Below are 14,418 nucleotides of genomic sequence, written 5' to 3' on the forward strand. Positions count from 1 at the left end.
ACTTCTGCACAACACAACTGATGGTCCCAACCCCATTGATAAAGCAAGAAATTCCACTAATTAACCCTGATAAGGCACACCTGTGAAGTGGAAACCATTTCAGGTGACTACCTCTTGAAGCTCATCGAGAGAATGCCAAGAGTGTGCAAAGCAGTAATCAGAGCAAAGGGTGGCTATTTTGAAGAAACTAGAATATAAAACATGTTTTCAGTTATTTCACCTTTTTTTGGTAAGTACATAACTCCACATGTGTTCATTCATAGTTTTGATGCCTTCAGTGAGAATCTACAATGTAAATAGTCATGAAAATAAAGAAAACGCATTGAATGAGAAGGTGTGTCCAAACTTTTGGCCTGTACTGTATATATAGGCACTTCAATGTTGAGTAGATGAGTAGAACTAAACTAAACATTTCTTTGCCCAAAAAAGACTACCTGACCAAAGAGAAGTGTAAGTGACTAGACCTCTGAGCACAGAGTGGTTGTGGTATGTTAAAAATGGTCAACTTCCCACAGCCATTCCATATTTCATTTCAAAGAAACCCGAGGGGAACAACAAGGTGTCAATGGCTGTACAGTACATTCACTCTGCACTTACTTGTAATTGAACCGAGCGATCTCTTAGTCCCTGCACAATGGGACTGAACCTCTCAATGGCTCGCCATTCCCCTGCTGTGGTGATGGCTTCAAGGACCTTTTCCAAACTAAATGAGAACATGAAATGCATGAGCGAACTATCTGGGAAAAATGAAGACATACATTCATCTGAAGAGATTGTGACCATGAGCTCTCTACTCTCGCATGTATCAGAGGTTCCTCTCTCATCAATTCGAGTGGACGGGCTTTTCCAGGGAATTTCATCACCTTCACTGCAGAACATGACTTAAGACTTGAGTAGAATTGTGCGGACAACTAACATGGATGAATCATGCATCAATAATGAAATAATTGCAATAACTAAATCAACTGCTGTTGAGTTATTAAAGCATATCTTCTACTTTAAAATGCATACTGCGTTACTTTATTTTTAAATTACTCTCAAAATATCTCTTGGAATTAGTGCTTTCAAAATTTAACCATTGATTTTCGCTTCTAATTGGAAATATTTAATGTGTCAAAGCAACTCGGTCCTGTTAACTTCCTGTGGTGGCTGACCTACTGTACGTGACAGCGTGTGCTGACAAAACATACTATCCTGGCTAAAGTCTCTCTTTAAAATTCTGTCTGGCAGATCTTTGGAAAAACAAAAGTAATCTGCGTGCTTTGCAAAACCGAAAATTAATTGCCACAGAGGTACTTTGTCTTTGATATATCACCTCAAAGCAAAACACCCCCACAAAAAATACAGGGCTTCTCCAATCTATAACACAGCAGTGTGGTATTTGTGTGCAAATATGGAAACCTGTACATGAGAAGGTAACTTATGTTTTGGCTAAACAGATAGCTAAAAACTGCAGCCCAATTAATGCAGTAGAAGAAGATGGACTGAGAGAAATCTCTGACATTGCATTGGGAGACACTGCTTATAATCTACGCTCGAGAGGAACCATCATGTCAAGAAAGCACACTTTGTCTGAAGGCGAATGGCACAGACAGATGAACGTGTTTAAGCAAGCAAAGGACGTTGCTCTCACAGGGGATCATTGGATTTCTGTGAGTAATGACAACTACTTGGACATCACACTGCACGTCAATGATAAAAAATGGGGTCTGAAATTATGTCCACCAACTAGTAATGCAGGGGAGAGTTTCTGTGGGTAGTTGCTGTTGACGAGTCATAGTTGTGAGTTGAGATGGCCTTCCAACAACCAAAAGTCGACGTAACTTTGTTGTTTGACATTATGTAGATTTGTCTGAATAATCACTTCCTACATTGATAAGCAGAACTTAATTCATTTAGAGAGGTAAGGATGCCCGTTATCCCTGCAGACAAACAGTCATCTCCGGCACAGACATATTGCCTTAGGGGTTAAGTCCAATTAGATCACAGCTTATCTGTAAATGACCTCTCAGAGCCAATGGAGGACCTCAGGTGGGCCCAGCCTTCATTAGCTAACCCATTACCAGTTATGTTTAAGACAATTTTGATGATAATTAATAATGGTTGTTGGGTGAAAAAAAAGATTGATTTATGATTGATGATTTATCAACTACTTTTTGTGAATATTCCATGACAAAATTGCAGCAGCTGTGAATGCCCTACCTAGTATTTGAATTCAAACATAATTCCTTTGTGTCGATTCTCTGTTAATTCTGTGATTTTACATTTAAATGTCCATTATTACCAGCTTTAGCCTTGCAATTAATCACAATAAACTGTATTATATTATATGAAACTGCAGTCACTTTAAATGTCTCAACGTATATTCTGTGCAAATAAGTTCTGATTTTTTTCCAAAATACAAGGCTAACACTGGATTTCCACTGAGCAAGACTCTTTTAAGACATCGTCAATAGGAGTCTTGCTTTTGTGAACTCAAAAAAAAAATGTCTTTAAGCATTAGAAATGCACTAAGACTAGATATGTTGAATGAATGAATGAAACCAGAACTTACGTGTTCTCTTCGCCCACAATGCAGATGGCTGACAGCAGCTTTACCACGTCAGTCATCATGGATGACTGGGTGGGATCAATGGCTCTTGCCAGTAAGGCAAGACTTTTCTCTTCTCCCAGGATTCGATCCAAGCCATACTGCATTGAACACAAACACAGAACATGATTACCCAGATAAACTGTGATTATCTACATTTGCAACAACACAAATACAATGTCCAGTAACCAGCAAAGTAAAACAGTAAAACCACATCTTATTACTTTAAGAACACACGATTGATTCAAGCTCAGTATATTTCCCTGCACTCCAAATTACCCTTGAATAAATGCCTGCCCAAAGTAAGACTCAAGGTTAACAGTGATTTCAGTTCCATCCATAATGCAGTGCCATTCAGAGGTCTGGAACAACACGATTTATTGTGCAAATGAACTTGGCCACCAGAAAATGTGATTAAATGCCAAGGTAATTATTAAACTCATTTAGAATAATTCTGCAGTGTGAGCCTTACTGTATGTTGTGCACTAAAACCAACAAGAGAAAATCAATCTTGCGGCAACACCATCATTACAAATAACAATACTGTACGTGTTATTGTTAATACAGTAGCATGTGATAACAGCATTGTACAATGAAGAGGAGTTTGAGCAACATTCACAACTGTAATTGCTGCTGAACAATGAGGACTTGGGTTCATTTATTGTTTGTGGTTAATCTGCACAGAGGAAAATCAATTCACCGATGTTAGATTGTGTTAGAAAAAGAAAATGTTCAGGACAAATAATACATTACATTAAATTCACTTTGTGTAGCAATGAAAGGGGCTTTTATTTTACAAAGGAAAGAGTCAAAAATGTTTTAATCCTTTTTGAAAAGCAGTTACAAAGTGTACTGGAGATACGGCAGTAACACAAGCACTACTAAGCACTCAAATCTTATTTTGTTTGCCTGTTTGATGTGGCCTTTATGCATCTGAAGAGACAGTCAGCTAACCAAGATGTGTGGTATTTAGATTTTATCCTTGTATCTGAATATTTATGTGTAAATAGATACAATGTTTGCTTGATTTGTAAAGAACATTAATGTTTTGTTGATTTTTCGTTCACACTGGGGCATCAGTGGCTTAGTGGATAAAGCAGGCGCCCCATGTACAAGGCTGTTGCTGAAGCGTCCTGGGTTCGACTCAGCCTGTGGCCCTTTGCTGCATGTCACTCCCTCTCTCTCTCTCCCCCTTTCACGCTTGTCTGTCCTATCGATTAAAGGCTAAAATGCCCCAAAAAATATCTTCCAAAAAAAAAAAAAAAAGAGCAGTTATTAAACGGCATACTCGTACTTTTGTCCTGACAGAGACAGTGGTTGCCAAATTTCTAGAATCAAGGAAAAATGAACTGTGTCAGTCCTCTGTCAACGCTCCAAAGACTAGTTGACACTGCTGGAGCAGGTTTGTCTCTTCAAACACACATGTCTCATGTACACACTATATTTTTTTTAAAGCACTTCGAGCAGCTGTCTCTATACTTAAGAAAACCTAGAGGATCTTCTAAATCCTCCATACCACTGTTTACATATACAGTACAGTGACCAAACTTGAAGTCGCTGGGTACTAACAAAGTACTGAAAATTAAATAGAAATAAAATCTGTGAGCTATATACAATATGCGTTCATTTTAACACTTACAACTAATCAAAACTGAAGAAATAATTTTTCGCATTACAGTTCAGGCGTTCAAAGGGCAGTTTCAGTGTTGTAACTTTTAGTGTTACATTATTATGCCACTGATGACAGACAAGAGAAAATATGCAACTGTGTGACTTGACGCAGGCAACCAAAAAGAAAAAAAAAGGCTGCACTGACAGCTGGCAGAGAACACCTGTCTTCTTGGCATTGTGGGTACATCTTATCCCAAGACTCCTCTCTAGCCAGGGAAAGGTCTGGGCTGACAGAGAGGCCTACGGGTAAATGCTGGCGTCTGGCGCCTGTTGAGACGCAGGATTACATGAGACCTTACAGCACACTTTGTGCCAGAGTGCCTGTATATCTGTCTCCGTTGGGTTTTAGCTCCATGTGGCAAGATTTTTTCTTTTTTCTTTTTTTTTTTTCTCTATAGCTACTGTGGACTAACAGCACACACGGAGGGAAAAGCTGAAGCATTGTGAAATAAAGCTACGTTAACAGAACATATTTTCTTACACATGTGCTTAGGCCTGGGCAATAATTCAATATTACTGTCTACTGACCTTAAGTGGAATCATTTTATCGCAATATGATCGTATTGTTTTATGGCTTTGCTAAATTGTTTTGCTTAATTTAAACAAACTGCACGAGCAAAATGTAGCTAATAAGATAACAAAATGAGTTTTCGAAAACTGCTAACATTGCAGGGAAGTCACAGACATCATTTTGCAATATATTTGACTGTGTACAAAAAGGTTAAACGTATAACTGCAGAGCTCACACACTACACTCAAAATTTGAGCTGCTACCATCTGGCTGTCGATTTAGGGTCCCAGGGGCAAGCCAAGAGTCTTGTATTCCCTAATCCATACAGTCATAGAACACAAAATGACTGCAGCAGGGAAAACTTATTTTATAAGATGTGCTCTTTTATTATTTAAATAACTAACTAACTTGCAGTATTGTAAAGTGTATACTGTATATCTGTATGTTTTTAATGGTGTGTTGTGTTATGTGTATTGTATGTACCTTGTTGTACTTGGGAGAAGCCAAAGACATATTCCACTGAGGGGGACGGTAAAGTAAATCTAATCCTTATACATAATTTCAGGTGCATTAGGTGGTGGTGATAGGTGCTAGGTGCCGCCTCTCGTGCCAATTTTCAAGGGCATGGAGGCAGCTTACCCTTAATGTTGCTCATCAACCATTAGCTCCAGCTAAAAGTATCACTGACATCTAGGTCATCCATCTAAGTAAGCTAGCTATATACTCTGATTGTTGAAACAAATCCCCCAAACCTCCCACTTTTTAAAAGGGTATCCAGCTACTGCAGAATCATATGGTCGATTAGCTTCAGTTACAGGGTGGGTCACTCCACTGTTGACGCAGTTGTTAGGAATGTGTGTGAGACCATCTTGGAAAACCTGGTGGGGAAGTACATGCCCCGACCTTTGGAGGGAAGTTGGGCTGAATCCAAATGGCCGGACTTCACTGCACTTGCAGACTCGCAGATCAGAAGGTCTGGGAGTGCTGAGGGCTGTCCAAATTTACAATTCAACCAGTTTACAAGGGTGCAGACTTTTGCCCACAATTCACTGCAGTATGGACATGACGTGGTAGGTTGTTTTTTTTTCAATAGCTGACTAAAATTAAAAAAAAAAAAAAAAATGATATGTTAAACAGTTACTATAACCCATTGAAATAATACTTGAATTGTGTAGGCCAGAAATAATATTCAACAATATCATGTGACAGAAATATGTAGAGATATAGGCTATAAAGGGTAATCAAAAAGGATTGTATTATTGAGGCCCACTCTAAAGGTCGTGCGGTGTATTGCCAAACATACAGGCTAAAAAAGTGGCCGAAAACACAACTAAAGAAGATCTTCTGACATAACTAATAGGCCTACCCAATTTATCTAGTCATAATCCAGTCCTCATTTACAAACATCTCTGTATTTGAATGTCTCCAGTCTATGTGTTATACAGAAAAGTATTTTTTTACTCACAAAACAACCCTGTATATTGGGTTCATATCTTGTCATCTGCAAGGACAGATGAGCACAAAGAATATGACAGCAGTAACATTGATTGTAATCGTCACTGGAACATTGCCATGGCAATGACTAAAACAGTTTGGAGGGCTGTCTACCAGTGGCTTGCAGTATGTGCCCTTGCAGACTTAACGTGATGACGGTGAACTTGTCACGTACGATTTAAGTCCAAGAGGCCTCAACCCGCAAGTCCAGAGGGTGGACATTTGGATTCAGCCTTAACTGCACTAGGATTGTCGATGGAAAGCATACAGTGACCTGGGCCCCTCGTCTCCAACGGATCCGTTTACTACAATAAAATTACAAATGCTTGTGTGCCGTGATGTCAGCATCACGGCAGCCTTCCGCACATCAACATTGACAACAATTAATTTAAGAGTGCAAAAAATGTGGCACGCATCAGGGGCAGGCAGGCTGAAAATGTTTACCAAACATATTGACATGACATAAATAAGGTTGGTGCGAGATGCAAAGTTTCAGTAAAATTTTGATTTATCGCACCTCCATACCTTTTAGGCCTTTTCAAAATGTCATTTCTTTTTAAATGCTTCTATATGTAACTGTCTGCAACTCTGAATTTGTTTTAAACGGCTGTCTGTGACGCTCAATGTTTTGACCACACTCTGCTGTGGTTTATTTAGACCAAATAGTCCCAAGAGCGAAGGAGTCCCAGGAAGCTAAAAGTCTACTTTTGCAATCCTCTTGCATTTCCAGTGCATCTGTGAACCATCAGCAGATTTTTAAATTGACTTGATTAATGGTAATTATTTTTTGCCGCACATTACCATATTGAAAAAAATCTGCAAATAAAGTTATTTTTCTCTTGTTCAATCTCAATGACATCTCCTTCCCTCACTTACACTCTCAGTCATACACTCTCTCTCTTAACTACTAACTCAAGAATCAGGATGTTTTTCCATGCCAGCCAGGAACCTTAGATCTGTGCAAATGTGTCACACAGTGTCATCCAGATTGCATCAGAACATTAGTAAACTCCCCCCAATTGGCTCCATATTGTTGTGATGCTGCTCTTCTCCTCCACTGGTCATAAGCCCTTTGTAATTGAAATCCCAGGTGCCTAATTTGGTAATTGCATGAAAACACCAGATGTTGACGGGGATGGGGGGAAAATTACCCTTGGAGATCAGACCGAACTCAAAATATAAGAAGTTATTTTTGATACATTTCTTTCCTGAAGGGTAAAAGGACAAAACGGACATATTAATTCTCGGATGAACATAGAAATAGTAACATTCTGACTTTGGGGACTCCTGGTGCTGTTGCATTCAACACCACATGCGCCCTTAATGAGCCTATGAAAGTTCATCAATCGCAGAAACCTCCATATGAAATTAATGTGTGCTTTTATGTCAATTCTCAAGACGATAAACAATTAATGATATAGTATGTTGTTTTGCTGTTTTTAAATATCAAAGAATAGCGTCTTGCTGACTGAGTTTTTCAATCTAAAATATATACACACTATAACATACCAAAAAAATAAATAAATGAAAAGGAAGAATGAAAATCATATCTCGGTATTTACGGGCTGACTGGTGATATACAACATATATCTCGGTATTTTCTACAAAATGGGCTACATGTTTTCAGTTGCTTCATTATAACTCACAGGAATCACAGACAAAGTCTGTGTTTATCTGGGTACATTTTCCCCACAAATACAACATGCTAAAGTTTTTAAACACAAGCCTATGACATTTTACATTGCATTAATTAGCCTGGCAGCTAACGAACTTTTCGTCTACTCATAGGAAGCCAGGGACAACAGCAACATTTAACAAAGGTAACGTTACAAAATTTGGCTCTACTACAACTCACAAGGTTCACTGACAAAACAACTGTCTCGTACTTACCACATTTTTCAAACAAATATAACATGCTAACATTATTAGCACAAGCCTATGGCATTTTACATTATATAAATTAGCCTAGCGACGAGCGGAGATTTCCTCTGCTCATATGAAGCCAGCTTAAATCACACACAAGACTTGAATTGCTATTTTGTGGAGGCTTTATTGTCTTCACAATTTATTGTTTCTTATCTGCGAAATAAAAGTAAATAAAAGCTTTGTTTCCACTGAGGGAAATGGTTACAGCCTACAAAAATAGACAGGAGGACTGTGTCGCCACAGCGTGTAGTTTCATATCCGGGGAGGTGCATGTCAGGCTACGGCTCTAAAAAGAGATGCTGGAGAACTTGTGAGTGAACGAGTGGGGCAGAGCTGTGCAGAGAGTGTGAGAAAGGAGAGATGCACACTGGTATCTGTCATGTAATGCAACTTGATCCTATATCAATATAAACGGTGTTGTCTAAATTTATATCCTGCTTGAAAATATATTGTTATCGTACATAGTCGTTATATCGCCCAGCTATATTATATATGCATATGTGTTAATGGTTGGACACTTTTATGTTGTCTTTTTTGTATGTTAACATTTGTGTTCTTTATAACATTGTGAAGCGTTAAGTTTTATTAGATGGAGGGTTCAAATAAGCCCACTTGGTTTTCTGCCTCTCCCTGCACTGTATACTATGTTAATTTTGTCATTTTTGTGTCTTTTAAATTGTGCAAAAATAAAAACTTATATAACAAATGAAATAAAGAAACATTATTACTGAGGTTTACTCACAAAACTCCATTGTCATTACCTTATTGTTCATGAAGGCTTTGAGACACTGAACCACCTTATGTTGGTTCTTTTTGTCGAGCTTCTCTTGCCTAGGGACACAGGAGAGAAATGAGGAGCAGTTGGTCTCTGATGTACAGTATGGAGACTAGAAACTGTATGCAGAGTGTTTGAAGTACGTGTTTGAATTACAGAGAGATGGGTGAGAAGAGTCTGTGCAAAAACACACGAGTGATGCATAAACTTACTGTTTCTTGAAGAGCAACCTCTCCAAAATGTCCAGCAGCAATCCGAGACCCTCATGCCCGAAACTCTGCACCCAACTGAAATAACAAACATTAAATCAATATCACAACAGTGTAAGACTGACAACTGACAACAACACTTTCACACTCATCAGCCACTGTGGAAAGCTTTAAGACACAAAAACACATGTAGAATCCAGCACTTTGTGCTGGGGAGAGAGGCAGCAGCAGCCAGCGAGTGCATGCCTGTCAAAAACAACTGCTCTAAAATATTATAGACAAGTGGAAACAACAACTGGGAAGCACATTCAGTTGCAGTTAAAGCTATAATTATCTGTATAAATTGTATAGTCTGACCCAGTACTGACTTTGTGAGGCTCAATTTGTAAGAGTTTACAAAGCCAATAATGGTGCATTCATTTTATATACACACACGATATAAAAAACATCTTTGAAAAGGTGTTTTAAATAATTGTGGTGAAGATGTGTATTGAGCGAAACATTTTATATTTGAAATCGAACTGAGAAAACTTGCTTACACTTTTAAGCCAAAATACCTGCAATAAGATAATATGGGCTAATATGCAGGCATAGATCAAGCTCTAATTCATGTTATGTAATAAAAGTCTGCACCCTGGCATAATGTTTAATGGGAAATGATTACCCCAAAAATGCTGAGAGAAAGTCAACAAAATCAATTTCTTAGGCAAGCAATGACATTCAGACAAAGCAGTAAAGCAGTCTGTCAGTGCTTATCCAATTTTTGTTGAGCAGGTAGCCTTAGTTAATCGACATTTCCTCACTGTATGTACATAATAAAAGCTCGTCCTTGGATTGTCTCACACAAAACCGACTCTCAAACTGATGTAATACGACCAAAGCCATTTATTTATCAAATATATTAATGAAATGTACTTTGCAGCAATGCCAAACAGGCACATACTTATATGTCAAGACAAATCTGGGATTTTTTCTGAGTGACATTTGTGAATTCTCCAAAGCAGGTTAAGCAAGTTCACACTGCTGCATTAAATATGCTATAGGAGGCTTGAATATTCCTGCTGCTCCTTATGTGAAAGTTGATTTTAGACACTTCTTATGGAGAAGGAGCCTTTGATGGATCCCTGGGACCGCTCCCTGTGATTAAAGGCGTAATATCGAAAGCTTAGGACTGACATATTATACAGGTTTTTCTTCCTTTAAAAGGGAACAGATGGATGTCCTTTTCATCCAGTAAAGGAGGCATAATTCGCAAAAGCCAATGCGATGTGTGTCTACAAAGAGAATCAAACTAATGAAGTAATTCCTGTTCTGCATTAGCGCTGGTCGACGAATCAGACATTAATGACATATTAGCAATAGTTTTGTTAGAGATACAGAAGAAGGAACAGTGTTATCACCACAGTGATTTTAATATGGTGTTTGTTAAGTTAACCAGGCTTTTTTCTTTAATTAAATGCTCAGCTAAGGTAATTGGACAATTTTTTAATCTAATGTTCGGCTTCCAGAAACCTTATACCTTTTCCAAGAGAACACATGAACCTGAATGTACAGTAAAAACACACAAACAATTAATAGAAGGAAACTTAGGAAAAAAAATACTGTTTTTGTATTTGTCAGCCCTTCTTTGCCTTATTAAGCTTCTACTTGTACACTCAAGGCAGGTTAATTGTTTAGTGGTTATAATGAAGTCTGGCCTGGGCTACTAAGATCTCTCTGGATCCACATATTGTGTGACAACTGTTACAACAACACAGAAAATAGAGCTTTCCCTTACATAAACCAAATACTTCCTTTAGTCTTCCCACTTCCAGATCACAATGGTTAAACCTGTACTTAACAAAGATGACAAAATAAAGGCTATGTGTGGTGGAACAAGGCTGTGTGTGATAGCAGTCTATAGCATAACAGCAGCAACACGCTTTTGCCCAGTGAAAACCATTCCAATTCTGAGACTCTCTGGATACAATCACAAAAACCTTTAGGGTATGCAAAAACCTGAGACAAAGATAGCATGTGTGAGATTGTGAGCGACTGCACCTCTCTACCTCAGAGTAACGTCTCTGAACATTAGCATTCAGTGTTTGCACTGTTTTAATCAACAAGCTGCATGCTTCTCAGTATCAAATCTACAGAAATTCTCAAGGTGACGATGTAAAATGGGAAGCTGATACCTGAATTAAATGTCTTGAAAGAGTATGGGGTGGTAGGTGTTTCCGATTGTAGTGTTTATATGTCACATGGTAGATGCTTAATTTGTTTCACATTTTGTTTTGTTAACACCTTGATTGTACAGAGTTGACAGGTGATTTCCATTTAACACTTTCCACCCCAAAAAAAAGCTTTACTAGTGCTGATTAAGGTGCATTTCATTTGAATGCAGTGACTCTGTATATGTGTGAGGGGAGTTGTTTTAAAGAAGGGTTTCACAGCAAATTTGACCGTGCATAGCATAAAGTTAGAAGGCAAAAGTTGATTACTTTCATCTGAAAAAAGACCAATGGACCACTGCAGCTGCACTGCGGCAGCTAACTTACGTTTAAGTCAGCTAACTTACTTTAAATTGTATGTTTCAAAATAAAGTTACAACATGCATAGTCTCAAATATCTTAAATGTGTATTAGTGAGTATTGCACACATGTAACCATTCAATGTATGCTGGAGTTGGGCAATCATCTGTGTTATTGAGAGGTAGTGGTCAGCATGGGCGGAGGTAAACATGGGTTGAGCGGCACCCTATGTTAGCAGATTCGGCCATGTTTGCTGCATTAGCCAGCAAGCACACACTCGGGTACCTCTCTGCCTCACTCCCCACCTATGAGACTACTTCGCCGGCACCTAGCACTGCCAGAGACGCACCTGCTGTGGCAACTCGAATTCAGTGGTAACCCACTAACACAGGCACTGGTTGTAACATGTATAACAACAACAACTGCTCATCCAGCAGGAAGTCAGGGTTTGTGCTGGCTGAATTCAAGTTGCCAGAGCCGATAACCAAAGGTTTGTCCCAGAGCTGCTGCCTGCTCTCCTCCCAGCTAAGTGGCCTCATAGGCAGGAGTGAGGCAGAGGGACCACAGGGTGCAGTACAGTTCGTCTCTGGGAAATATGACAATAGCAGCTTGGACAATAGAAATATAGAGGACTGAATTTAATGAATTTACATATTGTTATGGATCTCACTGCTTTTTTGCCAAGTCTCACCCTACAAAATCCCCCCCAAAAAAACGGCGTCTACAGCTCCACATCCAGGGCTATGTGTACACTGGAAAAAGGCCAGCAAAGGGCCCTGGACTGTGGGCTTGAGCCCCGCCAACCTCTCACCCTTCCTCTGGTTCTCTGGCAGAGGAGCGGAGCCAGCATTTGTCAGTGGGGCTTGCTGAAGGCTGCTTAGGGGCTGTGGGATAAAGCCAGGCGGCGGAGAGTCAATCCAGGGCCTGCGGAGCATGCTGGAGGTTTTACCCGGGTTGAAGAGGCAGTCATAGCGGATAAGAGGAGAGCAAAGGCCTGCAGAGCATGTTGGAGAACCAGAAGCAGTAAGGATGTTGGATCTATGCCCATGGCCAAGTGCCTGATGTCAGTTGTCCTCCAATGTCCACACACCCCTAGATGTGGAACTCTATTGATGCCTGCCATCTGGTGGTGCAGTTAAAAAAGTCAAAAGGAAGGGCAGCACTCAATGTGAGCAGTCAGATGTTTGACCCCACCCAAGTTGAGCGCCTCTCTCCGCATTGCACATTGCAGTAACAGGGAAACTTAGTATTTCCTGACTGCAAAATCACCATTGAATGGTAGCTAGTCATTTGACACATCACAGCTCAGTACACACAGTACTTGCAATTTCAGTATGCTGGATATGTCTAATATTTACTGAGAAATACAGCAAAGTCATTTGTACATTATCAGCCTTATTCTGGGAATCATAGATCTGGGCTATGGGTCCATACTATACCTTGAGAGTTAGATGTAGGACTACGCAAGTCACTTGGGGAGAAACATTTGCTGCTTTTGATGTAACCGAGCCTCTATGTTTTGAAAAATGATTTGCCTAAATTAGGTACGCCATGATGCATTGGGCTTTGATACGGTCAAGGGCATTCATTACACAAACGAAAAGAAACACTGATCTTGAAATGCTCCTGACATATACATATTTAATAGGAATGAATTGTTACTTTAAAATCACCAAGGCTTCAATTTTACCTGACCTCAGCTGTTATTTAAAAAAAAAAACAACTTGTCATCTGCCTTCGTCTTACAAAAGGAGGACAAGAGGCAGAGAAGCTGTGTAGGCCTCTGTATCATCAAGGTGTATGGCCGTATGTGTAGGTGTGTGACAGGGTCAGGAAAATAAGGGAGGCTGACAAAAACCGTCAATGCCATTCTGATAAAGACAGGGACGGCTGCTGCCAAGGTAGCAAAGTAATGAGGCTCTCATGTTTGAGAAAAAAAAATCAATTTAGCCTTCTCTTCTCACTGGGCCATGGCTCAGGCCATTCTAGTTATAGAGTAAGCAAGGCGGTAGTGGTGACATAAGCTTCATTGAAATGCATAACTCATGGCGACTGCATGCTAGTTTTTCATCATCAGGAGCTAAGGCCGAGAGCACAGGAAAAATAATCAGTTGATTTTTCACAGGAGCTATTGCACAGGAAACCAACAAGCCTGTGCTGTCAGGGTCTTCTGCAACAAATCTGAAAGACATCCGTCTTGAAACACAGGAGCAAAAAGTGGAAGGGAAGAGTGCTGACATGAGTCAGTTTTCAAAGGCTTCTAGTAAAGGGCCTGGCAAATTTAGACTATCTCAGAGCTCAGGAAGGGACAATATAAAAGCTGTCCGCACCACCATGAGAAAAAAAACTCATCTTCAAGAGCAAGAACAATCAGGCTGAGGCAATAATGTTTCCAAGGAGTGTGTCTTTGTGTCATAGTTGAAGGTCAGGAAAAGCTGGAATAAGGGAGATAAAGCTGGACAGATGCTGTGTAGTTCTATTGATCTTGTACCCTGCTGTTACTCACACTACAATCAACCTTTTATGCATGGCCAGAACCTGCGTCTTTTACGCTCACACTGTACAGATCAATTGACTGGTAATGACGTAGGTGCTCACCCTGAACATAAGCAGAGAACCCCCGGTCACTTTAGTCGGGCGATAATGCCAATTAAGCTTATTCAAACAAAATGGCCAATAAAAAGGGAACGGCTACTGAAAGAGAGAAATACAGCATTACTTTGCACAAGTCT

The 14,418-nt window shown here is 39.7% G+C and overlaps 1 protein-coding gene across 1 annotated transcript in view; it reads right to left on the minus strand.

The window, feature by feature from the left end:
• Positions 1-14,418, minus strand: part of LOC117260795 (protein diaphanous homolog 3-like) — a 253,424-nt gene that overhangs the window by 200,512 nt on the left and 38,494 nt on the right. The window contains exons 6-9 of the mRNA XM_078174650.1: positions 9,180-9,254; positions 8,954-9,023; positions 2,555-2,691; positions 598-703 (exon numbers count right to left, since the gene is read on the minus strand). Of these exons, the coding sequence (XP_078030776.1) occupies positions 598-703; positions 2,555-2,691; positions 8,954-9,023; positions 9,180-9,254 (388 nt within the window). The remainder of the gene's footprint in view (positions 1-597; positions 704-2,554; positions 2,692-8,953; positions 9,024-9,179; positions 9,255-14,418) is intronic.

The sequence above is a fragment of the Epinephelus lanceolatus genome, chromosome 2 (assembly GCF_041903045.1).
Source record: "Epinephelus lanceolatus isolate andai-2023 chromosome 2, ASM4190304v1, whole genome shotgun sequence".
Lineage (NCBI taxonomy): Eukaryota > Metazoa > Chordata > Actinopteri > Perciformes > Serranidae > Epinephelus > Epinephelus lanceolatus.